The following is a 26,532-nucleotide window of genomic DNA, read 5'->3' as shown; positions in this document are numbered from 1 at the left end:
TTACTGACATTCACAGTCCTCTTTCCCAACTAACTACAATGTGAACATGAAAATGGCAAGTACACTGGGATAGAATATTAATAGAAATAAGAAGTGCAATCATGACTGACTCGCACTTATCACCATACAGCTCAGTGTCACTTTGAATAAAACACTGCCTCACATCTTCTGGGTCCTCATGTGACCCAGAGGAGTCGATACACAGTATGAATGAAGATAGGAACACAATTTGAAGCGCTCCGTTCCAAGATAGGAACACAATTTGAAGAGCTCTGTTCCTAAACAAGTTATTCTCCTTATGGCATAATATAATGTCGACATTAACGAAATGATTGCTGGCATGAAAAGTCAGTTACAGTAGCCATGTTAAGACCCTTGTTCACAGAAAAAAGGAACGGAATAATATTATCTGTGCTTTGGATCAATGGAATGTGTTATAAACTTATAAGCTTTAGTGTTTTAAAACAAATCTAGTGTCTACATGAACACTGATATTGGCCCCAAAAACTGAAAACCACCACCAACAACTACAACAACAACTTTGCATAGCTGTGATGTAACAGTTGTTTGAGAGGTTCTCCTCTACACACAGTCTCATAGGAATGAGAATTAGGTTGGCATTTAGCAGTGAGAGGCAGACTTCACAAAGCATCAATGGAATGTCTTTGGCTTTAAAGCACAGGACAAACTTAACGGCATGAACGGTGCCAACAAAAATTTGGATGTAGACAATTATTTTTTACACAAAATGGTCTACAGGTGCTGTTGCACCACAAATCTAGGACCTTATATCACATACTATGTACATTTACTCGCCATTCAACTCAAAGAAATCTTAAAGCTAGAAAGAGAGAGCCTTAAAATCTAGCAAAATTGCCACAAATACTTTGATGGGACCAATAATTGGTTAAATCTAAAGACATAAGCAACATTAAATAAAAACTAAATTATATAACACCAAAAGTTAAATACATTGTCCCGAATCATAAATTAGAATGACTATAAGGCAATGACGTAATTCGCCACAGTTTTAACACAAACAAAATGCTCCCTTTCTTCTGCAATCAATGAGGCAAAAGTTTGACTGGCAACGGCAAAAAAGATTTGAACCCTCCTGAAGGTGTGGGCAATTCCAACAACACACATATACTGTAACTAATCACTGAACAATGATCTGTAGTGTTGCAAAAACCGCTACAATTAAAATACTTGCACCTCTCCAATCAATCCAATATAGAATTTTAAGACTAGGAATTCAAACTCCTGGAAAAAATACATTTAGTTAAAAACAAACAAAAAACTTGAAACATGAAACATGGATATTATAACTTAAAAAAGTGCAACAAATGCAGATGTTCAAGATGACCGTCAAAGGCAACACTAAGCAGTGACCAGGGTCCAGAGCAGCCTGACATCTGGTTTTAGGCAGAATGACTTGTCCTTCCAAAGACAAAGCCTGATTAAGACTTAAGTTCCAACTTGTGTACATGGTGAATCTGGACCTCCCATCCAGAACTGCTAATCGATGAACAGTTGATCATAAGAACTTCTTTTTTCCAGTGGATTTTAGCATGTGCTGCCCAAACTGTAAAAGTAAAAAGACAGAGCGTGAATGAGGTAGGCATTTATCACTAAACTTGGTACCAAAGCACAAGATAACAGGGCTCTCCCCCTTATAGATAGATATGCTACAGACTACTACAGAGTATACCAACTCTTACCAGAGGGGTCTCAGGTCGAGGTTTCACCTCTGGAACGGGGCGCTTGAGACTACAGAGCATACCAACTCTTAGCAGAGGGGTCTCAGTTCGAGGTATCACCTCTGTAACGGGGAGGTCGAAGTCGTCATTGTCGTCCTCTTCACTGTTGTGACGATACCGATGGGCAAACTTGCGTTTTAGGGCCTGTGCAATGAGAGCTGCAGGATCAGCAGGCTCACTGTGCTTGACTTTGGAGTTAACCTCTTCTGGACGACTACAACACATAAATAAAAAGGGTGGATATATTGTAACATGGCGTGTCAAACAGAACAGCTGTTTCAAGACAGAATGATATATTTTTTTTATAAATCTGCCTATAATGAATCACCTTCTGACTGATCGCAGCTTCACTTTACTCATGTCTTTCAGCACATCAAGCATGCTGGGTGCTGCTTTGGGCTCCGATTCCAAAATGGTCTGACCGTCCACCTTCTTCCCTCTGCGTTCTTTGATCAGGTCAATGGCTGAGAAGGTCCTCTGGAGGCCAGGGGGCGGTGGGGGCGGCGGAGGAGGGGGCGGCGGTGGAGGAGGAGGGGGTGGGACAGCACAGGGTGGAGGAGGTTGGGTGCTTTGGGCAGGATCTGAGGTGAACAACACAGAGCATGAGGGATTCTATGATCCTGTGAAATCTACGTGAACTTCTGTTGCCATCTAGAGGTATGTACATGACATTACAGTTCAAAATAAAAGCAGCACCAAATCACTGAACACATGCAATTGCATACATGCACTTGTTTTCGTAGCCATTATTTGACTCTAACCTGGTTGTGTGCTCTTTTCCTGGGCCAGTACAATCTGTGCTATTTGGACTCGGAGCTTTGCCAGTTCCGTTTCCAGTGCGCTGATCTTCTGATTGGCCTCCTCGTTGGCCACTGTCGGCCCCTGAGGGTTTGGCTGTGCGTCGTATAAGCTTGGTAATGACCGCCGTCGAGTAAAGGTTTGTCTTTGAGGTTGATGCTGGTGGGCTCGGAACACAAGTCCTGGTGCTGGTTCTGATCTGTTTCAAGATTTTAAAAAAAATACGTTATTGTCCATCACATAGTGATAATTTCAGTCAGTCGAGACGGTTTGCGTATCAAAATAATTAGTTTGCATCATGGCTACGAGCTGTGCAATGTCTTTAATCTCACTTTCCAGCCATCATAGTTGGTCATTGTTAGGCCTGTCCCCGACTAAGGATTTGTATAGTCGAATCTGATTGGCGACTAATTGCCAATAGTCGACTGGCAGTTTTTTTTGCATGATTCGACTGAGATTGGCAGTCGAATCAGTCTGATTCGACTGCCAATCTCTCAGTCAAATCATGCAAAAAATATGTTATGCAATAGAGGAACATTCCATTTGGCTGTAGGGGTGCTTAGTGTCTGATTTAACATAATACTATTGGTTTCTCCCAATAAATCATGATGTATATCCTATTTTTGGCAAACTATTAGTTAATCAATATAAAAAACTAGGCCAATCTCTCAGTCGAATAATAAAAATTTAAAAACGTTTATTTTTATTTTTATAATTCGACCAAGAGATTGACTCAGACACCCCTCGACTAATTAATAGACTATTCGACTATTAGAGGTCAGGCCTAGTCATTGTTCATATATATTGTAATTCTAGGAGACGGGAATGTGCTGGGTTAAGAGAATTGAATCTCCGACAAGCCATAAGGCACAAATGTTTTTGTAGTATTCTGTAACAAGTTTGTTGTGGCTGTGCATGTTAATATTAACATATAACAATTAACAACTCACTGAGACACTAGGGGGATTGACGAAAAGCACACACTGGGTTTAAATGGGTTAACTGATATCTTTTCTTTTGTTAAAGGGGGTGACCCCTTTTCCTTTAGAAAAAAAAAAATTTCACGTTTCCAAACGGCATAATTGTTGCGTGGTCAGCCGTGGAGGTGGGTTGTGCGAGGTGAAGGGAAGGGGACGGAGCGGAGTGTGAGTAGGCATATACACTCGACACCATGTGAATATTGATAACAAACTTAAGTATCAAAATAGCAGCTGTATGTGTGAAATTAATCAAGACATGGAACAACTAACTACATGGCATATTTACTGCCTAAAATGTATACCGGTAAATCCTTTACAACAAATGCTGCTAGAGACGAGCATTCTCTACTTCTCGTGCCTGCCTGTCAGCTCCCCAGCCAGGCACAGCTGCTGGCTTTGAACCGCTCGGAGGCGGAGCACTGTTGCTCTCACTGAGCACACCCTTCCTATTTACAAGGGTGCTGCTGAGAGAACCAAGAAACGCAACCGAACCTGCCACCAGCTCGTAAATCTACGCCTTAGTGATAAAACATATTAAAAGGGGCGGGACTATTACTTTATTAAGTGCCTACTATACATAATATCAGCCCAAAGGTACAGAGATGGCAAAAAAAAACTAAATCCAACCCCTGGAGAAGGGGGAAAAAAATCCTTTGTTTGCCCATCTCACCTGGGTCTCTCAAAGTAGTCTTCATCATCGTCCTCATCCCTGTCGATCCAGCCGACATCAGCCAGGGAGGCCACCAGACCATTCTGTCTCCTATTCAGGACCGTGGCTTCCTCATTGTAAGGACGCAGCTGCCAGAGGGGTGAGACCAACCGAGTTCAAAAATAATTTCCTCAAACAGAGTACAACACAGCATCTTACGACTACATCTCCACAGTTTTTAGGCTTAAAAGTTTCAAAGGAAATAATAAAGAGGAAATAAGGAAAAGACGAGGAAACAAAGTAATAAAGTTTTTTAAAGGGACACGCTCAGTGGTGTTGATAAAAGGCTCTGGAGCTCATAACTCAGCAGGCCTTTAGTCAGCACAAGGTTGTTTTTGTAGGTTACCAAGTGAACTGACCTAAAGCGGCCATACTGCATTCCTCTCAGCTAGCGAGGGTAGCTGGAGAGAGAGAGGAAAAGAGAAAGGAGAAGAAAAAGAGAAAATACAGTGTTGATAAGAGACAGGAAAGATAATCCCCAAAAATACCATGAAGCTAATTTGTTCCTACAGGTGAAAAACTAACATAAGTGTTTTAATGATGGGAAAAGGATGACACTCTGAACTATCTAACTACTATTTATGTTTTCAAAATAGACAGCCATGGGGATAGAAGTGGTATGGGTGAGTGAGTCATACTCAAGTGTATCAACAGTAAAGAGAGAGAGACAGAAGGAAAATGGAATGTCAAAGACTCATGGACTGAGCAGAAAAGCTCATGTACACTACAATGGATTCACACACAGAACGATTATGGTGAAGAAACCTGCAGAAAAAAACCTGATTTAAAGAAACTAAAACCATAAGCAGGTTAAAACACTGCAGTCCTACACATGACATGCTAGGCTGTCAGGTGATATAATTGCACTGTAAAGATACTTTAAACCTGGTTTAAACCTGGTTTTCATAGTAGTGGAAATATTGCCTCACCTGAAAATGGACCCGAGGGCATGGTTTAAAAGGTAGACTAGTCGCTATTCTCCTCACAATACTCCTTGTAGACCCATACGGCTTGGCTGGTCCAAAAGCCTACAAAACAAAAATCATGTTTAGTAAATCTACATCAGCCACTTCGGGACCAAGACAATATGAGGTAGGTGATGTTCAGGCAAATGTACCACTACCAAGGGAGCAGCATTTACTGTAACTACTGTATAGTTAGTATCATAACCAGTGAGAAATAGATAAAAGTCATAAACAAGTTCAAACGAATGAACAGTTATCACATTATAACTTGCAAGAAATAGACTATATGAATGAATAGACATCACATGGAGAATGAGACAGTTAAGCCTCATTTAAACTTAAATGCATGCTGGTGTTGCATGCAGTAAATAGCAGATATACAAGCTCACAACACATCACATTCGTGACGCATTGTGAGCTTGTAGATCTGCTATTTACTGAGCCCGACACCGGCACGCAACTAAGTCTAAATGAGGCTTTAGTTGTGAAACGTTACTGCCATATTTCCAATCATGCGGGACAAATTCAGTGATACAATCTGTGAAAAATGACAAATCAAGTACCGGTACTAGAAAATGTATGATAGATAATTGTTTACAATCAGGCCAAACAGAGAGAGATAAAGTGTGTCACATACCAGGTCCATTGCATCGATCCGTGCATGTTCTTCTTTACTCATCTCTACCTGTGATCTTTACAGAGGCAAATGCACAGAAGTCCCACTACTAAGAGCATCTTCACATACGGCTAGTGTCTGTGGGGAAACATGAATCAGTTATGACAGATTTAAAAGTGAAATCATTGACCGCTACATAACTCCACTTGGCCTCTGAGCCTTTAAGCACTGATGTGCTGCTACCTAGTGTCAATAAACAAACAATAAACAATCCAAAAACGGTGGTCAACTAAAAAATTAAACACACACATTCTTTTTTTTGCTAGGTTCTAGTATAACATTTTTTATTTTTTACTAGCTACTGTATAGGACATTCAATTCAAATGTCCCAACCTTGGATTAGGAAAACAGTGGAGAACCGAATCTGGATAAGCATGTTGAAACATTATGATAACAGCTATTGTACTTTAACAATGAGCTCTTATTGTTCTAGATATTTTGTTTAAGCCTTTGTTTGAATACTGTTTATGTTTCATAATTGAATATTATAATATTAAAATATTCATTTAATCCATCATCCTTTAATGAAAGGATGATGTCTGTTATGTCAGTTGCCTTTACATGTGTAAATTTGCATTAGATTGTCAATCAATAATAAATAATTAATAAATAATGATAATAAAAAGCAAGTATATGGGGTTGTTATTTACAAAACTCAAAACAAAACCAAAAGCAAAGCCGAGAAACAGATTAGATTAGAAGTCATAAACAAGTTCATGCGAATCAACAGTTATCACATTATAGATGGTCACGAATTTAGCCCTGTATCATACAGACTAGTGGTTCTCAACCTGTGGGTCGGGACCCCCAGGAGGGTCCCCACATGATCTTTTTTTTTGGGGGGTGGGGGGTCCCAAGATGACCGTAAAGTGACAATTTAAGGACTTTTAAGACATTTCTTATATAAAAAAAGAATGAAGTGAAAAAAGACCATTACTACATCAAATGCAATCAACAACTATAAATGCAATCAACAACTATAAAAACTGGTCAAACACTGGCCAAATTGTCAAATAATCTAAGAAAGAGGCAAAGATTGTGAAAATAGCCGATTGAGAGGCTTGTGCGCTTGTAGATCTGCTATTTTCACAATATTCTGTGGAACCGAATCAAACTAAATATAATGCCTCAAGTTCAACTCCTACAGTTCCAAGTGCTTGTCGGGGTGGGGGGTCCCCAGTTCAAATATGATTATTTAGGGGGGTCACGGCCTGAAAAGGTTGAGAACCACTGATATTAAAGACTGATAATAAAAGCAAGCTTTGTTTTGTTCTAGTTAGCAGTAAATAAACTGATGCTAACTGACATTAGCCTACTGCTACACCGCTAGCAACTTTAGCATATGTAAACTTTCGTAACTAACTAAGCAGTAAGAAGTACTTGGGACCAGTCACGTAAACAAACGGCATCTTTTGTTGTTAAAGTACTGATTTAAATATCTCAAATTAATATAAACTTGCCTGGGTTGAAGTTTCAAAAGTTTAGTTGTTTTTTTCCACCTTGTCAACCCGCTCTGTGTCATCTGGGCAATGTGGTGGGAGTAGGAGACAGTGTTGCCATTTTTGTGATAGAAACAAGCAACCAGGTATAAGAAAACAAGCCCAAAATAAGCACCTTAGGCCATATGAGCACTTAAACCATTTGAAAATAGCCGATCTACAAGCTCACAACGAGTAGATCTGCTATTTTCAAAAACTCTTGCAATAAAATGTGGAATATTTGGAATATATATATTTTTTGAAACATTCTAACAAAACAAATACTCCCTGGAACAAATCATTCATGAAAATATTTGAGAACCACTGGTTTAAATAGTAATTAAAACATTTGGAAGCAAGCCTAAATAAGCTACTACACTTAAGAAACAAGCCCAAAAAAACGCAACCCGCAACCACCAATATTTACAAGCAACTTTACAGAAAAGGAAGCTCACATTCGCTTATAATAAGCAGACATGGCAACACTGGTGGTGAGTAGGAGAATGTCTGGAAAACGTTTCTTAACCTGGCATCACACGATCCCGAATTAACCAGCATGATCCGGTCTAGAGCCCGCCTACTGCATGCGGTCATTTGTACGTACACAATACACGTACACACCGTTTAGACCCCAGACCGGAACAGCAACCCGCGAAGTGAATCGATCCACTGGTCCCGGTCATGTTTGGAGATGTCAAAGGAAGAACGATAGACAGCGCCCTTGACCAATCAAAATGGTGTTTTAAATCTACTTACGTTTAGGCATGGGTTTAAGTTGAGTTTAGATATTGTTTTAATTTAACTCATTAAATTCAGCAAAGTAATTACCAGTGGTGTAAAGTACCAGCCCTATATACATTTCGGCCATTTTAAAATAGCCGATCTACAAACTCACATGCCTTGCAATGCGAAGCATTGTGAGCTATTTCAACCCTATTTAGTTGACCTTGTATTGTGAACTGTACTTCCATGTGCTTTTTTTCCTCTGCAAACTTCTAAATAAAGTATTCAATCAATCAAAGCTTGTAGATCTGCTGTTTTCAAAGGACTTTCATACATTTTACACAGTTGAAAACTTGTGAAATGGGTCGGACCTTCTGCATAATGAGTACTTTCTACTTTTGGTACTTTAAGTACATTTTGATACCAATACTTTTGTACTTTTACTTTTACATTTTGAATACCGGATTTTTACTTGGAACAGAGTATTTCTACATTGCAGTATTGATACTTTTTATGAAATGTGAGTACTTTTTCCACCACTGCTGGATACAGTAGGCGGGCTCTAGACCGGATCAGAGAGCCTCAGTCAGCAGTAAAAAAAACAGTACTGCGGTCAAGTATTTCCGAACGCCACCATTGGCCACTGGGATTGAGTGGCAGGACAACATGGACACAAACTTCATTCTGATTGGGTATCACACCCGTCGATAACCCCCTTGACGTCCAATCATGTGCCACAAAGAAAGAGTGTGTTTGTTTTATTCTCTCTTGACTCGCCGGGCGGGTTGTGCTCGTCTTTTATGAACCAGTGTAAGCAGTGTTGCTCATGTGTTGCCAGGTCTACTTATTATAAGCGACTTTGTGTTAAGTTGCTTGTAAATATTGGTGGTTGCGGGTTGCGTTTCTGGGGCTTGTTTCTAAAGTGTAGTTGCTTATTTGGGCTTGTTTCCAATGTTTTTCTTGATTATTTTCATTTTCGAGCTCTGGTCCATATTCTGTTCCAGGGACCCTCATACAAGATGTAATAGATAGATAGAAAGATAGAATGATATCATGTTTCAAAAATATTCCACATTTTTCTTTTTTCTTTTTTAAATAGCTGTGATCCAGTCACTTCTTTTGGGCTTGTTTTCATAGACCTGGTTGCTTATTTCTCTCACATAATCAAACTAGGCTGCGATGGGTGTCAAAACAAGCACACATATGTCCACACACCAATACACAAAAAAAAACACTGAACAGCAGCACCGCTGCTAGCTAGCCTAGGAAAGATAAAGCCACAATAGGCCTAGTGACATTCTCTTGAAAAAGGGCTATTTTAAAGGTATCACCGGCCATTTGTCACGTCTTTTACTAAGTCGTGTTTAATACCATTTTGCACCTGATCCTATTCAGCTCAGCTTGTCTTGTAAATGTAATTTTTGGACCAAAGTCTTTGAAGAAAAGGTAGGCTATTGAACATTGAGCAGCCAGTCATTGGGGAGTGGGATAGCCTAGCCTGGTCACCACAGGGCGTGATTTTGAGGTTAGCTTGGGGTCGTGGAAGGTGTTTTGTTGACACTAATATACAGCACCCCGTCTATCAAACGACAATATTAATTTCACAGTGTTTTACTTGTAAAGTGCACATTTAACGTTGGCCATTTATCTCCTGGAGGGTAACAAGATAGCCTCAATGGAAAATTGGCTATTTTGTCCAAAATGTTTAAAAATAAAATATTTGGAAAATGTTTTTAAGTAAAGTAAAGTATACATGATTAGAACATGCTTAAACATTCGACAATTCTGGTCTAATATTACTACAATTTCTACAAATTGCTGCAAAACCAGTCATTTTGGGGCATAAACAAGAAGTTGAAGGATAAATTTAAGTCTGATAATGATGTACTGTGCATGTTCACATCATGTATACTTTACTTAATACCATTTTTCAAATATATATTTAAAAAAAAAAAAATCTTTGACAAAATAGCCAATTTTATATCGAGGTGCCCAGTTGTCCCTATAGTTCCCACCTATCCTGCTTGGCTAGCTAGTCACTCAGGACATAGTGTTACAAAGGAGGAGGGTCATAATAATCTGTTAGATAGCATAATCAAAATCCACCTCTGATAACAAAAAGAAAGTCCTACTACAAGCCCCGGGCTAATTGCTGTTTTTTACAAGTACCCTGTGTATGTGTATATAGCAAACAGTAATATTATCTCTTAGCCTTAGGTTCAAAGACTGGCGTATTAATTCGTGGGTTGTGTATACATGAATGAGAATGTTGCCAGGTGTCTCACTTACTTGCTGTTTTCCATAGCAGGGGTCAAGGGGTCATAGTTGGAGGTGCATGGCATCAGGAGGAGTGGAGGCACCATGTCCATGAGTGGAGAGCTGGATGCACTGACCGTAGTGAACCAGCTGCGAGATCTTGCAGCTGATCCACTCAACAGACGAGCCATAGTCGAAGACCAAGGCTGTCTCCCGGGTCTTATACTGTTTCTTGACCACCCGAACCCAACGATTGTCTACTCTGCATTATTGGTAAGATTTGACCCCGATCATATAGTGTCATTAGAGACCATAATGGCACGCGATACAGTGTTGCCTAAAAAATAGGTTCTGTCCAGGCCTAACCTCGCATCACCAGTGTTTCCACCTCGGAGGAAAGCCCTGGTATTCGTTATTAATGGCCCGTGTGATCCGGTCTAGCCCACGCCTTCTGAAAAAAATAAGAAGCAGTTCCTCTTTCCGGAAGTTGCGGGTTCCGGTTTGGCGGAGCCGCTTTGTTTTGGTTCCCCCTGTTTGTTTCCCCAATCCCTATTTAAAATGGAATATAATTTCCCCCGTGGGATAACAAAGGTAAACGCTAAATAGTCTCCGGAAAGTACACTCGCATTTATATTTAAAAAAATAAGCCAAACTACGCCGCATCAAGGATTTTATTAGGTAGGCCCTATTACAACGCCCTTGATCCCGGTCGTAGTTATTTTGGGGTGAGGTCTTTCTGGGTTTGCGGGTTCCGGCCACCTGATGACGCGCCTGGTGACGTAGGGTTACTTCCGCTCCCGACCGGATCACAAACCCGAAAAAGGTATTGATCCCAGGCTAGTCCAGGCCAGGGGAATGAAGAGATGCAAGTTATCTAGAACTACCACACTGCTGTTGGTCTTGAGGTTGGTCCCCTACAGCAATGGTTCTCAACGTGGGATTCAGGGACCCCCCCCAAGGGTCCTTGAGGAGGTTCCAGGGGGTCCACAGCTAAATTGTTAGGTAAACTCATAAAGGAATTTGGAGCAAATTACATGCCATATTAGACCAAATCATGTCTAACGATAAAAATGTTCTTAGATTGTCGTCCTAGAGATAAAAGTTATGCCATACAATTTGGGGGTCCTTGAAATTAAGGTTGAGAATCACTGCTCTAGACCAGTGGTTCTTAAAGAACGACTTCACCCATTTTCAACCTATCTTCATATAATTGGTCCTCACTAATACTCATGATAAAATGGTACTACTCGGTCTGTGTCTCATAGGAGGGCTGTGGACAGTCCAGAAACCCAGTGACATCATCGTTAGGCAGGATTCTTTTTTACAACATGATTTCCCATTTTTTATTTAGATTTTTATTAACGTGAGAACAATGACTTCTATTTTTGCATTGCAACTTTCCAGGAATAGAAAGCCTGCTGTTTCTATTAGCTTGGATTCCCCATTGATGATGTCACAGGTAGACAGGACTCTGAACTGTCCACAGCCCTCTTCTGAGACACAGACCGAGTAGATTTTTTTTTTATCATGAGCATTAATGAGGACCAATTATATGAAGATAGGTTGAAAATGGGTGAAGTCGTCCTTTAACCTATGGGTCTGGGGGTCCACGTATGATTTTGGGGGGTCCCCAGATGACAGTGAAGTGACAATTTAAGGACTTTTAAGACCTTTTTAATACCTAAAGAAATAAGACCATTACTGCATCAAAGGTAATCAACAAACTATACAAAAACTGGTCAAACATTGGCCAAATTGTCAAATAATATAAGAAAGAGGCAAACATTTTGAAAATAGCCGATCTACAAGCTCACAACGTCTCGCGTTGCGACTGCGAGGCGTTGTGAGCTTGTAGATCTGCTATTTTCACAATATTTATCTGTGGAACGTCCAAATAAAATTGAATGCCTACATTCCAAGTGCTTATTAGGGTGGGGGTCCCCAGTTCAAATATGATTATGTTGGGGGGTCACGGCCTGAAAAGGTTGAGAACCACTGCCCTAGACTAGGATCTGTAGCTGGTTGCGGCTCATGTCATTATTGGCCCCCCCTGCTGTCCGTTGTTGTCAGAACAGGTTACAGTGACAGCGCAAAGGGCATTTCCCTCCCACTGCGTCCCGGTCACAGACAGACATGCAGTGGTATTTACCCAGCTATTTCCTACAGACACAGGAGACTGGGGACATCTGCTGTCTGCTTTGTGGTTTTATCATAAAGATGCCCGACTGATGGTTATAATCTACACTGTATGTACGAAACACTTGTAATAATATAATGGCTTGACATTGTACCGTAGCAACCCCCCCCTCCACATGAATCAAACTGTGAGTACAAATCTGAGTGGTTTATGTAATCGTTGCTCCTTGACGGGAACCTGTGAAATGTATAAACAGTGACTGAGTGCTTGTGTGTTTATGTTGCTTATGTAACATCATGTATACACACACACACACACACACACACACACACACACCACACACCACACACCACACAACACACACACACACATTGTCCCCCATTAGCTCTGTCTGTATTTTTTCAGTAATAATGGTTGTCCTTGTCTTTACAGGCGGTGCGCTACCTGGCGGAATGTCGAGCCAACAGGGAGAAAATGAAGGGCGAGCTGGGCATGATGCTGAGTCTGCAGAATGTCATGCAGAAGTAAGACGCTGTCCCCACTGCTGCATCGCACACACACACACACACATGCACACACATGCATTAGACTAGAGCCTGACAAATACGTTGCTTTGGCCAACGTATTGGTCATTCCTTGACCTTTTGGATGATATTGGAATCTGCAATTATGCAGCCAATGTTTCCCAATTCTAACCACTACCTGGCATCCCTATTTTGGGCATGTCATATGTGTGAACTTAAAAGAATAGAGCTTGTAGATCAGCTATTTTTGAACATTTTAAAGGCTTAAGTGGTTAAATAAAACATCAGCTTATGTGTACCTCTTTATATTTACTTTTTACTACATTGTATAATTCAAGTTAAATGTTCTTTTCATATATTGAAGTTATTTTACTTAAATGTTTTCTATCTATCAAAAAGTCATTTGTGTTTATTTTTGATTGAAGTTAAATGTTTTCAAATAGAAACTTTAATCAAATCAAAGTTTTTCAAATTGATTAGAACATTTTGCGTCTGTAGTCTAGGTCAGGACTCTCAAAAATCGGGATTGGCATCATACCCATAAATCTGGCATCGGTCGGGCTGTAACACACACACACACACACACACTCACCGCTCACGCACACTTGTGCTCACTATGCACTTTTTACACAAAACCTCATACTGGGATTGGTTTTGTTTTGAACACACGTGTGCGTCTGTCTGCAGATATTCAGTACAGGAAGATGTCCAGGGTTGCCATGTCAGGATGAATGTAATGAATGTTGAATTAGAATAGGATAGGAAACAATTAATTTGCTGTTTCTGCACATGAAAGATTTGAATGCATCCTGCCATCTCTTTAGAATTTCAAAATGAATCTCCTCTGTGTTTCCACTGATGTCGGATTGTGCTGGAGTTGGCAGTTTGTTTGTTTTTGTGTTTTTTTTTGCAGGGGTGGCTTACTTTGTATTGTCATTTAAGAGGATTTGTAACTCGAGCTTATTTTGAGCTGACATTTTTTTTTATCAAGCCTTTTCTTCTGCCAAAAATAATGTGCACTGAAGACATTTTGCACCTTGCAAAAAAAAACATGCTAATCACATCCAGGTCACTCAGGATGCGTCTGAGGCATGGTAATTTGTTCAAGGATATCCAATGTTACTGGAGCGCTAAGTGGTTTGCTGGTTATCATTAGCACTCGGATAAGAATAGGCCTATTTTCAAGTGTCTGGCAGCAGGTTGTTTGAGCACCCCCTCCCCTGTAACACAGCCTTGGCCACCCTAGAGTAAACCAGTCACTTCAGCTAGTCCATCAAGAAGAGCCCTGAAGTAACAGCAGAAACCCCCACCCCCTCCTCGCTGATGTTCGAGTCACTCTGACTTTGGGTAGAGGTCGATCATTGCCGGAGAGAGTGGAAACACATGGCTGTGGGGGCATGTCTGGCCAAGTGGGCACCAAACTGGTGTGAACACTCTTATCTATTCCTTCAATCCGTGCAAAGCTCAAATTGGCGTAGGGCTTTGCTTCCTGTTAAATGTTAACGTGAGAAGTTGGGTCACGGTGGAAGGTCCTGTCCCCAGTCTCTCCCCACACAACGAAAGGGAATGTCTGGCTCTAGTCTACAGCATGGCTGATGGCATAAAGGAATGCGTTTTGCTGCCAGGGAGCATGAGGTTCCCAGAGGGCAGCTGTGCCAGAGATGTCCCAAATTTTATATTATGATGCAAGTCCTGCCAAAATATCGTATTATTCTTAGTGTCACATACTAGGGATGTCACAAACGGATAGTGTTGGAATTATTAATATTTACATAATTAATGGTAATTTTGTCCAATCTGTTTGGGAGAGTAGGTTAATACATTATAACTTATACAATTGGGGTGGTTGTATTTTGTCTCCCTGCTCTTCTATTGAGACATTTAGATCGTGTCAAAGGTCATGTCTCACCTAGACACAGGATCTGACACGAATTTGACCTGATGGTCAAGATTCAATTTATCCCCTAAGCAGGCAGGCAGGCTCTATTGGCTCAATGGTAAAAATGTCAGCACTTGCGCAGGAAACCGGGTTCAAATCCGGGGTAGAAGAGGAAAGTTACATAGTGCAACAACATACATAACCCGAAATGAAAAATGCATGCACACAGAATGAACGTCTATCAGAATAGTAGACACTCATTTAGGCTCCTTTACTAATAATTGCGTTGTCATCTGCACAGCTCAGATGCAGTAGGCAACTAGGCATCCTACACAGCTTGACCCAGCTCTGGCTACTGGCTGCTTGTAGGCTAGTCTATATTTTTTTATTAAGGAAGATTAACTTGTCAATGTGCTATGGTATCTATCGACTGCGCATTGTATTCTGCATGAGAACACCTGCTCCGATGGCACAGCCATGGACATCCCTGTGTTTCATTTTCTTTCACTTTTGCTCTCTCTCTGAACGAGTAGAACAGTGTGGAAATGCATATTTATTATTATAAAAATTAGCCAATAAGCCAAAAGCATATTCGGATACTTTTTAATGGACGGCTAACCAAAATTACCGTTGACATCACATACCCAGCCTTTATTTTCCGTTTTCCCTGGGTGCGGGGGGTGATATGCCGTATCAGCCGTCAAATGAATGGTATTCAAATTGTGCTCAGAATTTACTGAAAGGAACATGTAGCATCACTTTCATGGACTGAAAATCTGTCGAATAAAAAGAGAGAAAGATTCTCTTTAGCAGCTGTCTACTTTTCCACTTGTGTTAAAACACTGAAAAGAAAGAAAAACATGCAGTTCTGTGTATGGCAAATTATCGCAATTATCAATATTATTGCATACCTGCCCATTCTTTCGCTTAGGGGAGTGATATACCTTTACATCAGCAAAGATGTTACCCTACAAACTCTGCTGTGTATTTTTGGAACACTTACTGAAGAAATGTAGAAAAAAACGTTCATAAACCCGAGTACCAATGCATTTCATCCCATCAAAGTCATCAAGAGAACGACACAAGGTTGAACCCACAACCCCAAGCCTCTAGTTTTCCCGACCTTTTTCCATGCACTTGCTAGTCAAGTAAAGTCAAGTAAATGTTATTTATTAAGCATAGTAAAAACAACCAGAGTTGACCTGCTGTACAGCACCATAAAAACAGACGGTAACAAAAGATTAAAGAAACATGAAAATGAAAACGGCATAAAATATAACAGACAAACAATAACACAACAAACGGAGGATGGAAAAACAGCGTTCATGATCTGCAGAATGGGAAAAGTTGTGCCAGAAGAGAACCCCTACTAAAATCCTAATTCTGCTAACAGAGCTGTAAACTTTACTGAAGGACAGCACAGGCCTTCTCTTATGTGCTCTTGACTGGTATGTTTGTCCATATTTAACACTTTGCTATGGAGAATCCACGTGGGGTAGACTGACTCGGTGGGGGGAGTGTGCCTATTTTTGCAGTGGAAAGGCTAGGCTGCGACGTGTTTGGCCCCCCTTTGGCAGGGGAACACCCCCTGATGCAGCTGGTGCTTGGTCTACAATGTCTGGCAAAAAGACAGCGACCTTTACAAATATCAGCCTCTTGGCTCTGGTAAGGTCATGGTCAAGACTGAGTTCCATCATAACTCCTTACGGGGGAGGGTTTTTGTTTTGTTGTAATTGTTGAAATTGGTGTTACCACTTAGGGGTGGGACGATATGAAAATTTCATATCACGATAGTTGTGGCCAAAAATATCACGATATACGATATTATCACGATATTAGCGCGCCGCTTATAAAATTCTTAAAATGCTAGAAAAACAGTGAAATCACTTGACCTGTCATTTCTGTTAAAGAACATTTATTATCTTGTCACTCAGGGCAATTTGTAAACATCCAATACTGGAGGTAGAGAAACACAATGTAAACATAAGTAATCTGAACTTATCAAGAATCATTCACAATAAGTTATTTATTTTATCATTCAGAAGTAATCAAAGATGATATCTCTACATACAGTGGTTTAAAAGTACATTAAGTACTAAGTACATTTACTCAAGTACTGTATCTTACGGTATTTTTTTTATTGTATTTAAGTTTTTTATATTTTCCATAAAAAAAACGCAGCCCCCTCGCGTATTAGGAGGGCAGGGTGAGTCACCAGAACCAAGGACGGATGTTTTTGATGAATCTAGCATGTTAAAAATGGAGTTTGAAGTTATAATGGGTTTGTATAGGAAGGGGGCGTGTCTGATAAAATGAATATCGAATACTGTATCTAAATACTGAATCAAGCAACTTAAAAACGGTCTGGGGGGCTCACAAAAGCCTGAGTAGACGATAAAATGACCAAAAGTTGTTTTGAAAGTGAAATATCCCTTTAAGTACACTTTTGAGGATTTTTTACTTTACTTGAGTATTTCCCATTTCCAATACATTTCTCTTACTTCTACTCCAATACATCTCAGAGGCAAATATTGTACTTTTCCTCCACTACAATGATTTGACAACTTTAGTTACTAATTACTTTGCTGATTTAGATCACAAAACCTACATGAACCACTGCAGCCCTATGCATTTTGGCCATTTGAAGATAGCCGATCTACAAGCTCACAATGTGAGCTTGTAGATTTTTATAGATTTGATGCCAATAGCACTTTTATTCAAGTACATTTTGATTACCAGACTTTTACTAGTATTTCTACATTGCAGTATTGATACTTTTATTTAAGTAAAAAATGTGAGTACTTTCTCCACCACTGGCTATATAAATATCAATCTGACAATGTAAAGTTAAAACGGAACGGGACGTGCAGCAATTGCTGCTATAAAATAATGACTTTATATTTGGTTGCGCGCCGTGTGACGCATCAAACAGAGCCAATCTACAAGCTCACGAACGCGTCAGATCATGAGTTTGTAGGTCGGCTAATTTTTGCTGCACAACACGGTCGTTCAACTCAGCATATTCACAAACGGCTTATTTTTCGCATTAACTTGAATTCCATGCTGTAATATGGATGAGGCTTGACAACAACTAGCCCGGGATCCTAACCTCGAATCACCAGGCTTTCCAGCACGGGGGAATCCGTTCGGTGGATGTGAAGTTGTGAGAAGAAAAAAAAGTCAGCCGAATGGAGCGAATCAGTCTGGGTTACAGGCTAGACATTAGACAACAACTTGATATAAACGTGACTTAGTTTACAAAAGATCAGCAGCTCAACATATTGGCAATAAAGCTGGGTACAACGCGTGTTCTCGACGGCACTGCCGTATATTCTCTATCTCAGCTACGGACACCTTCGTACTAGTGCGTAGCACAACAAGCTAGTAGACTACAAGGGACAGTGAGGCGAGTGCACTGACTCACTGCGACGCTGCCTATTACGTTACACCCGCCTTCTTTGGAACTGTATCCGGTGCAGTCCACACACATATATATGCATGCTCACAGCTGTTTCCTTTTCCTTTGATTCTCTCTTGGCCGGATATGCAACCTGGCAAAGCAAATGGACACCAACATATTTTTTGGTCGAACTTTTTTTTTTTTTTTTTTTTAGCGATAATTACAGTACCTGCGATACAGTTATCGTGGACGTTTTTTATCGCGATATACGATAATATCGTATATCGTCCCATCCCTATTACCACTGTACTGTATATGAAACGCATCTGTTTGGTTTCCGGTGTTCCACACCAGTATCTAATGCAACAGGCTCTTTGGGGGTCAAATTAGAATTTTTGCATTATTTTCAGTACTGACATCTTTAGGAAGGCAATTTTAAGTAAAAAATGTCTGACAGAGCCAACAACAGCACTTTTCCAATTTATTATCTACACGTGCAGTCTATATTATATACTTGGATAGCATCAGTGACAGTGAAATCCAACCTTTTAAAACACCCTTTTAACCCATTAACACATTGACCGCCGGGCCCGTAGTTCTACGGGCCGTTAAATCCAACGCTTAAGCGCCAATCCCGTAGCCTACGGGCTGTGGTGCTTTTTCCTTTTTTTTTCAATTTTTTTTTTTTTCAATTTTCCGGTACGGCACATTTCATTGTAACACCACCGGAAACAGAATTATTTGGGATCCGGTTTTGACGATCACGCCGGCTCCCATTCTAAAGTCTACACTGAAACGCCATTTTCTTCGATTGTAGTTTTTCTCCTCGCTGATCACTGTTTAACATAAACCGTTCTAACTCAACAATGGATGCCCCGTTTGACACGTGGTTTGGACTGGTAGACACAGGGAGATGTCCGCGATGTTTACAAACAGTGCACAGATCAATCTTAAGGATTTTAACGACGTCTATGGCGACGTGAAAAAAACAAAAAACAACAATAAAACGTTGGCACTGGTGAGTACATTATGAGATTAACCTCTGGCGGTCAATGTGTTAAGACCTGAGGCCGATTCTACAAATGCCCTCTAAATCAGTAGTTCTCAAACTTATTCCTGCCGCGGACCCCCATCTGAAAATGTTTTGTGCCATGGACCCCCAGACAAGAAGATTGTTAAAAAATGTAAAATTATTCTTGTTCATTTTTTCAAACACTTTCAAGATTTCTCAAAGATGTTCAAAAATAGCAGATTTACAAGCTCGCGGCACAAAGAGACACGCTGTGAGCTACTGAGCTTGTATATCTGCTCATTTTGAATAGCCAACGCTAAAATCTAAAATGGCACGGATGCTTTCCTGGTTTTAATGGGTAAGACTAGTTTAGGCTTATCTGTCATTTTGTTATCACAAAGTTGTTCCTTTTTAAATAAACTGGGGTAAGACCCCCAGGATACTCCAGTGTCCCAGGCTCAAACTCAACCTACTCTTACATATAGCCCACAACATCACAATGAAACATTTCCAAAACGCGTAGCTCCTTAGGTCAGAAACCACAGCGTACCATAATCCGATAGCCTTAACACTTGTTGACGATTCTTCATTCTTTCAAGGAGCACATCCCCGGGGGAGACTAAACTGCTGGCCTCCGAGATCTATGAGATCTTACAAAAAGCTGGGAAAGAGGAGGCCGAGCAGGCCGAGGCAGCGGCCAAGTCCTGCCGACGTAAGGCTCACTTCTTCCTGGGCGCCACCAACAAGAGAGCCAAGACCGTGGTGCTCCAAATCAACGGGCTGGATGACTCTGTAAGTAAGCAGCACCAACGCATGTCATCATCTATCATGGAGACGTACATACAGTACACTGCCTATACAGTACCTCTTCTTCTTCCGGCTAATTCCTGTCAGGGGGTCGCCACAGCGGATCATCTGTTTCCATCTGTGTTCCACATACCTTAGTAAATACCAAACCCTATAATATCCAACACAATCACCCACATATGGATACTGTAGGTTTGATTGATGCATTGACCCCCACTTGTTAAGTTATTACAGTTGAGACCAGGAATTGGTTTGGAGGGGCGGTCAATGTGGATGTTGTCATCGTTGACATGTTTTCCATTGCAACAATCTGTGTGTGTGTGTGTGTGTGTGTGTGTGTGGGCGCAGGCGAGAGTGGGGTGCAAGGTCAGGTTGTAAATGCCAGCCATTGAACAGTGGGGCATTTAGATTGGACCTGAATACAGCACTGTGGGGATCCTGCAGCTAGCCAGATCAAATTACAACAGACGCGCTGAGAGCAGACACAAAACAACAGACTAGATGACAAGTGATAGTTGCAGGTGCGATTAAAACAAAAAAAATCTGTTTGGTTCTTAGAAAAAACTCCTCACCTCAAATACACGGAAATACAGCAACAACAGAAGAAGCAAAGAGAATAATATAGAATCTGACCAGAATGTCTGCACTCTGTCATTTACACAGATTGCCCCCTTCACCACACAAACACTACTGTCACGTAGTTGAGTAGAAGATCAAGGATCAAGCATTTCCATAGTGCCCTGTTATTATGCCTTTGACAAATACTTGCCTTTTGACAAATACTTGATTTGATGTGGTTCATTTGTCGACAGACTCGGAGGAGTCTGTGTGAGGAGGCCTTGCTGAAGATCCGTGGGGTCATCAGCTTCACCTTCCAAATGGCCGTCAAGAGGTGTGTGGTGAGGATCCGCTCTGACCTCAAAGCCGAGGTAAGTACGTGTCTGGAGCACATACAGCACAGTAGCATGACTTGGGGCTAATTTAGCCCAATTCATGATTTATGCATAGTGTTGTGTGCATGTGTTTTTATGTCAAGTGATGCGTTGCACATGCTGCTGGTACACAATGCTAAAGTTAAGGAATAAATCATTGGGCAATAAACTCCTCAACATACAGCCTGCTTTGTTTTATGATGGACTAACTAGTCTTATCACTTTGTGTCTGCCAGGCGCTGGGTACAGCGATCAGCTCCACCAAAGTGATGACTGCTCAGCAGGTGGTAAAGGATGGAGATGGAGCCGAGGTAAGGATCATTAAGGAGAAAAGGTGATGTTTAACTCATTGACTGCCAGAGTTAAAACGTCGTCTATAGCTGCCCTTGCCAGCGATTCCAAGTGTTTTCACTAACCTTTGAAAAATCATAGAATATTTCTCTTCACAATGATCTCCGGTTCTTGTAGAATCGGAGAAAATGAATTGTGCCGCCGCGATGATCCATTCCATAGTTATTACTAAACGAAACCAGCTCCATTTAGTTGTGATCACGTGATCTTTGGCTGTGCTCTTCATCATCATCATGATTCACAGGCTGCGGAACAGCGCCCTCTAGCGTAAACCATTGAAAACACCACACACTTGTCAATTCGTCAAGCCTTGGGCGAATTGAGGAGTGTACTCGTCAATGGCAGTCAAGGCTATGTAGCATATTCTCAGTGTTATCTTTTAGATGACAATACAGCTTATCATTGGTGTATGCATGTGTATATATTGGTGTTGTTTTTATGTGTTCAGGAATCCATAGCGTTAATTGAACTCTGAGAATGTACAAATGTAACTGAATGGACCCTTGCACAGAGTTAACCTCGTAATAGCGAAATAGCGGAAATAGCCAAACTACAAGCTCACAAGGCATCATATCTCGTTGTGAGCTTGTAGATCGTGTTTATTTTTTTGTCTCCTATAATGACAAGCTCAAGGTTCAAAGTGGTTGACGTTATAGGAGATCTGTACTGTAGATTCTTTTAAAATATATATATATTTTTGGGGCTTTTATGCCTTTATTGATAGGACAGTAGACTGAAATGGGGAGAGAAATGGGGGGGGGGTGATACACAGCAAAGGTCGTCGGGATCGGGAGTCGAACCCGCGACGCGCTGTATAGCTGGATTACCAGCATATGTGGTATGCGCCTGGACCGCTAGGCCAGCGGGCGCCCCTATACTGTAGATTTTTACTGTGCATTCCCACTTATGCCCTCAGAGCATTGTTAAACATTCTCAGCACTTAACAAGACATTATGACTATATTTTTTAAAATGAAATGTTTTATTTTTTCAAAATCAATTTCTCTGTTACATCATAAAAAAATTGCATTTGTATTCCTCAAGTGAAACCAGGGTCCAATCCAATTATAATGGGAATTACCAGGTCAGATCATATTAAGTTATACATATTGTGACCACCAGAGGTCAGTCCTAGCTCATTCATGTATTTAATTGTCTGAATAGAACACATTGGCCCTAACTTTGAATGCCAGGGTGTGTATCTGTATATTTTGTACCACTTAACACCTTAATCCTGAAACGGCTCAATTCCTGTTAGGTGATAAATTGTTTTTTATTTTCTTCTTTTCACAAATCTATTGATTTAGCACAGGCAAGAAAACAGGAAAAAATTACAAAGGTCTGTGATTTTCTGAAACGGACACAAATGACAAACAAAGACCCCTCGCCCTAAAACACACTCACACATTCATACCAGGACACGGGTAAGGAGAGAAAAGCTATATCTATATTGTTTTCCTAATATGTTCTCTGTGTGTGTGTGTGTGTGTGTGTGTGTGTGTGTGTGTGTGTGTGTGTGTGTGTGTGTGTGTAGCTGATGTTTCCATTCCAGGAGGATGACGAAGTGGTGGTGGAGCACAACACAGACATCCCAGACTACCTGCCTGAAGATGAGAGTCCGACCGAGGAGCATGACAAGGCTGTCACACGCGTGGGCTCCATCACTGACGGCATGGGCTGGCTCAGCACGGCCGCCAACTTCTTGACCCGGTCCTTTTACTGGTGACCACTTCCTGTGCCCTCTCCTCCACCTTCCCCACAAAACTACAATTAAACCACCGCCTTAGCCCCCCACCCACCTTAGGTCTAGCTCAAGCTCTGCTGTCTGACTGTATTCACCCCTATACACTACCATAGAGTCCACTGTGCAAAGCACATAGAATCTGGCTTTGTGTGCTCAACAAGTGCTAGACTTCCAAGTGGAACATGCAATAACTTGTATATATGTATGATGCCATGCAGAGCTAATGAGCCAGCTACTGTATTCACTTGCTGCATATGTATCTCACAAGCCATAGCCAGAGAACGAAGAATCTGTTTATTTTATTTGTTTCCACACCTTGGACCCCCACCCCAACCCCCCCAATGTGTCCATCGGCTCGATACTAAATCGTGTTCTGGAAATACACAGCGCTGATCTACAGCCTGACTCATGGCACTTTGATTGATTGATTGAAAATGTTATTAGGCAAAAGAATGTAAAACAACACAGTTACATATAATACTTTTGTCTAAAAGGTCCGAACAAAAAAGTCCTTGCGGACTTGTTTCCGTTGGGGTCCTTGAATTCATTTCATAGATACAAGAAGAGTGGGCACCTCGATGCAAAATTGGCTATTTTGTCCAAAATGTTAAGTAAAATAGTGGGAAAATTGTCTTAAGTAATGTAAAGTATACACGATGTGTACATGCACGGTACATCATTATCAGACTTAAATGTAACCTTCAGCTTCTTGTTTAAGCCCCAAATGATTGGATATACAGGTTTTGTAGCAATTTGTAGCAATTGTTGAAATGTGAGGCCTTAATTGTCGAATGTTAAAGCATGCTCTAATCATGTATACTTTACATTACTTAAGACCGTTTTCCAAATATTTTATTTTGTTGTGCCCAGTGCCACTCTTCCTATTACTGGTGGTAGGAAATCAGAGGTTGACGGTACTAGATGGAATTAGCAGAACGTTGGGAGTTATGTTGTGCATGACTTTGGGTGCTCTTTCCCTTATGTGTTTTCATATTCATTCTTTTTGATATATAGATTTTGTTTTCACCATTTTCTTTTGCCAATAATTTGATTATGCCTAATCCCCTCAACCGCCTCTCCTCTAAGGGACTTTAAAAAAAAAGCATGCTCTAATAATTCTTGTGTGCCAATTTTGCGTGCTGCCCTCATTAATGCGCCTTCCTTGCTTGTGTGTGCCTTTTTGATTGTTTTATTTTTTTGTCATTTTAACTTGATTCAAAAGATTTCCAATCTCTGTGCTTGTGTGGTTTAAATTTCATGCTTTCCCGCTAATTGTCCCTAGCAGCAGCAGGCTTCTCCCTAGCTTACATCGCACATAGGGCAGACACCAGCAGAAAAGACTAGCTCACTCAACCATTAGCTGCCTCATATTCTCTAGGACTGTTGTTGCAGTGATTAGCTACTAGTTAGTTAATAAGCTACCCGTCACTCCTGTTTCCAGAACAGCTTTGGACACCTTTGATTAACGCAGTGCAGAAAGATGCTTGTGTGTTCTTTTAGTTTGTGTCTAGGCAATATGGGAACCCATTCGGTCCTTTTGTTTTTGCCTCCTGGGGCACCACCTCCCTTTTTGTGTAAAACAGGAACTTGGTTTGGCTCCTCCCCTTTTTTTAGTCCTTTTCCTTCCTGAGTGCTTCTGTGTTTATATTTAAGGCAGTAGTGCTGTCTTGAGAATTTCTTTTTTGATTTGTTGACCTCTCCTTGTGTTAATTACACTGCCATTATAATTTATACTCCACAGAGAATGACTGTTTCTCTGGAACTTTTCACTTTCCTAAAAGCAAGTTCTTTCGGCGAGCGACTTGGTCACACGTCAAAGTATGAATTAGGCTTCAGGCTACTTATGATATTAGCCTAATGCTTTCACATCAGTGAGTCGAGGTACAGCAAGCAATAGCTTACGTCAGCATGTTAAAGACAACCTGGTTGAACATGTTGATGGACACCTGCTTGCCAAATACCCATGTCACTCTTTAGTTCCCTGACATTTCTCCATAATTGTAATCCCAGCTGTATAATTTTAATTTTCACTTTAGCCAGCAGTGTCCTTATTAGAAAAGGTCTTGTTGGTGCATGCAAACTGCTTTCCTGTACACATGCACATAGCCTCGCACCGACCACAGCTGTCATGTAATGGAGGTGTACTGAATATATCAGGGGTGTGGATCTGATGTACATTTTGTAAATGGTGCCTGATATCCTGTACACTCAGACCTTACACGTGTGGGACATTTTGTTTGTCTGTTTATAATACTCGATTTGCAGATTCTAACAATTCATCACCACTGCTTATTGGGGTGATATGGGAGGATGAAATGTGGCAGCAGTCTTTTTTTATTTTCCATTAAGCCCCCCACCCTTCCCCCCCGCTTGAAGTTCTATGACAAACCCTCCATTTTCTATAATTTCCTCTGATTTGCATGAGAGTCAAAGACATGGATGGATCACGTGAAAGGCTGGCTGGTCAACTTTGTTTTCACGGTGGAGACGTCAGTCTTTTGGAGTCAAACTGTCAAGAAGAAGACCATGGATTGACCTGAGGTGATCATGACAATCCACTTGAAAAGCAATAAGACATTGACAAGATGCATTCAACTGTTTGTTTAACAGTTCGGCAACAGCCATCTGATTATCGTTTTGTTTTGGAACCATGAATCAGACCATCAGTATTAATGTTTTAATTGTATTTGAGTCTTCCTTATTTTTCCAATGTACACAAGAGTCCAAGTTTCTAATTATTTAAGTTGCAATAAATTCCTGATTTTGTTTGAATGTTTGCTACTACACAATACTGCATAGAATGTGTGTGTGAACATGTTACCATGAACTGTTAACTTAAACTTTAGTTAATTGTTTTGATTCACCACATCAGAATGGCCGACTAATAAAAGTTAGCTCAGAAATGTAACAACTCATGCACAGAGTGTGTCTGTTGTCAAATGTAATATAATGTATGACAGATCTTTGAACAGTTGATTCCCACCCGCTGTCATGGCAAATAATGTTAAAACAAACATGAGATCAAAGTGTTTTGCTTGTCCTTTTTATCCACACTACATTTTGGGTTAGGGTTAGGGTTAGAGCCAGTGAAAGTGTTTTCAATGGATGAAATGGTTACTAGACTGTATACGCTTTTCCCCCCAAATTGCACTGTATACGGCGTATACAGCGTAACACAGTAGAACACAGCACTGCCTACCATGGCCATGTCAATCCAGACACTGTTCTCAAAGTTGAGTTTGAGGACCCCCTCAGGGGTCCTTGAGGGGGTTCCTAAGAAAATGTACAGTTTAAAACACTTAACCCCCCCAGATCTACGTGTTGTGAGCTTGTAGATCTGCTATTTGTGTTCATCCATGGCGAAATTCATATCAATTTGGGGATCCTTGACATGATGTTTGA

General features: G+C 40.8%; 2 protein-coding genes across 6 annotated transcripts; one reads left to right on the top strand and one right to left on the bottom strand.

The window, feature by feature from the left end:
* Positions 1 to 651: 651 nt before the first annotated feature.
* Positions 652 to 7,432, bottom strand: mtfr1 (mitochondrial fission regulator 1). Of its 2 annotated transcripts, none has more exons than XM_080417749.1 (8): positions 7,349 to 7,432; positions 5,850 to 5,966; positions 5,177 to 5,275; positions 4,209 to 4,336; positions 2,522 to 2,757; positions 2,089 to 2,341; positions 1,722 to 1,974; positions 652 to 1,585 (listed from the first exon to the last, which is right to left on the bottom strand). In XM_080417749.1, exons 2-8 carry the CDS (start codon positions 5,889 to 5,891, stop codon positions 1,538 to 1,540), a joined length of 1,059 nt encoding a protein of 352 aa, XP_080273875.1. In that variant the 5' UTR covers positions 5,892 to 5,966; positions 7,349 to 7,432; the 3' UTR covers positions 652 to 1,537. The 2 variants fall into 2 exon arrangements, with proteins under 2 accessions (XP_080273875.1, XP_080273876.1); XM_080417750.1 differs by having other exon boundaries at positions 5,850 to 5,959; positions 7,345 to 7,419.
* A 1,855-nt stretch (positions 7,433 to 9,287) lies between these two features.
* Positions 9,288 to 26,143, top strand: armc1 (armadillo repeat containing 1). Of its 4 annotated transcripts, none has more exons than XM_080418027.1 (7): positions 9,288 to 9,413; positions 10,395 to 10,618; positions 12,915 to 13,006; positions 19,897 to 20,089; positions 20,917 to 21,033; positions 21,273 to 21,347; positions 22,921 to 26,143. In XM_080418027.1, the coding sequence occupies exons 2-7, from the start codon at positions 10,451 to 10,453 to the stop codon at positions 23,110 to 23,112; spliced, it is 837 nt and encodes a 278-aa protein (XP_080274153.1). In that variant the 5' UTR covers positions 9,288 to 9,413; positions 10,395 to 10,450; the 3' UTR covers positions 23,113 to 26,143. The 4 variants fall into 4 exon arrangements, with proteins under 4 accessions (XP_080274153.1, XP_080274154.1, XP_080274151.1 ...); XM_080418028.1 differs by having other exon boundaries at positions 9,319 to 9,413; positions 10,398 to 10,618; XM_080418025.1 differs by having other exon boundaries at positions 9,325 to 9,535; positions 10,398 to 10,618.
* Positions 26,144 to 26,532: the final 389 nt, after the last annotated feature.

The sequence above is a fragment of the Gymnoscopelus braueri genome, assembly GCF_963280865.1.
Source record: "Gymnoscopelus braueri genome assembly, chromosome: 21".
NCBI classification, from domain to species: domain Eukaryota; kingdom Metazoa; phylum Chordata; class Actinopteri; order Myctophiformes; family Myctophidae; genus Gymnoscopelus; species Gymnoscopelus braueri.
Note: the sequence above shows the minus strand (reverse complement) of the source record. Positions and strands in the feature narration are given on the sequence as shown.

Bases quoted from the DNA above. Each gene is read 5' to 3' on its own strand.
- mtfr1 (XM_080417749.1), bottom strand. From the start codon at position 5,891: ATGAGTAAAGAAGAACATGCACGGATCGATGCAATGGACCTG. The intron at 5,276-5,849 runs GTATGTGACACA...TTTGTTTTGTAG, and splicing joins GGATCGATGCAATGGACCTG to GCTTTTGGACCAGCCAAGCC. The intron at 4,337-5,176 runs GTGAGGCAATAT...CCCCTCTGGCAG, and splicing joins GCCCTCGGGTCCATTTTCAG to CTGCGTCCTTACAATGAGGA.
- armc1 (XM_080418027.1), top strand. From the start codon at position 10,451: ATGTCCATGAGTGGAGAGCTGGATGCACTGACCGTAGTGAACCAGCTG. The intron at 10,619-12,914 runs GTAAGATTTGAC...TTGTCTTTACAG, and splicing joins TTGTCTACTCTGCATTATTG to GCGGTGCGCTACCTGGCGGA. The intron at 21,348-22,920 runs GTAAGGATCATT...GTGTGTGTGTAG, and splicing joins AGGATGGAGATGGAGCCGAG to CTGATGTTTCCATTCCAGGA.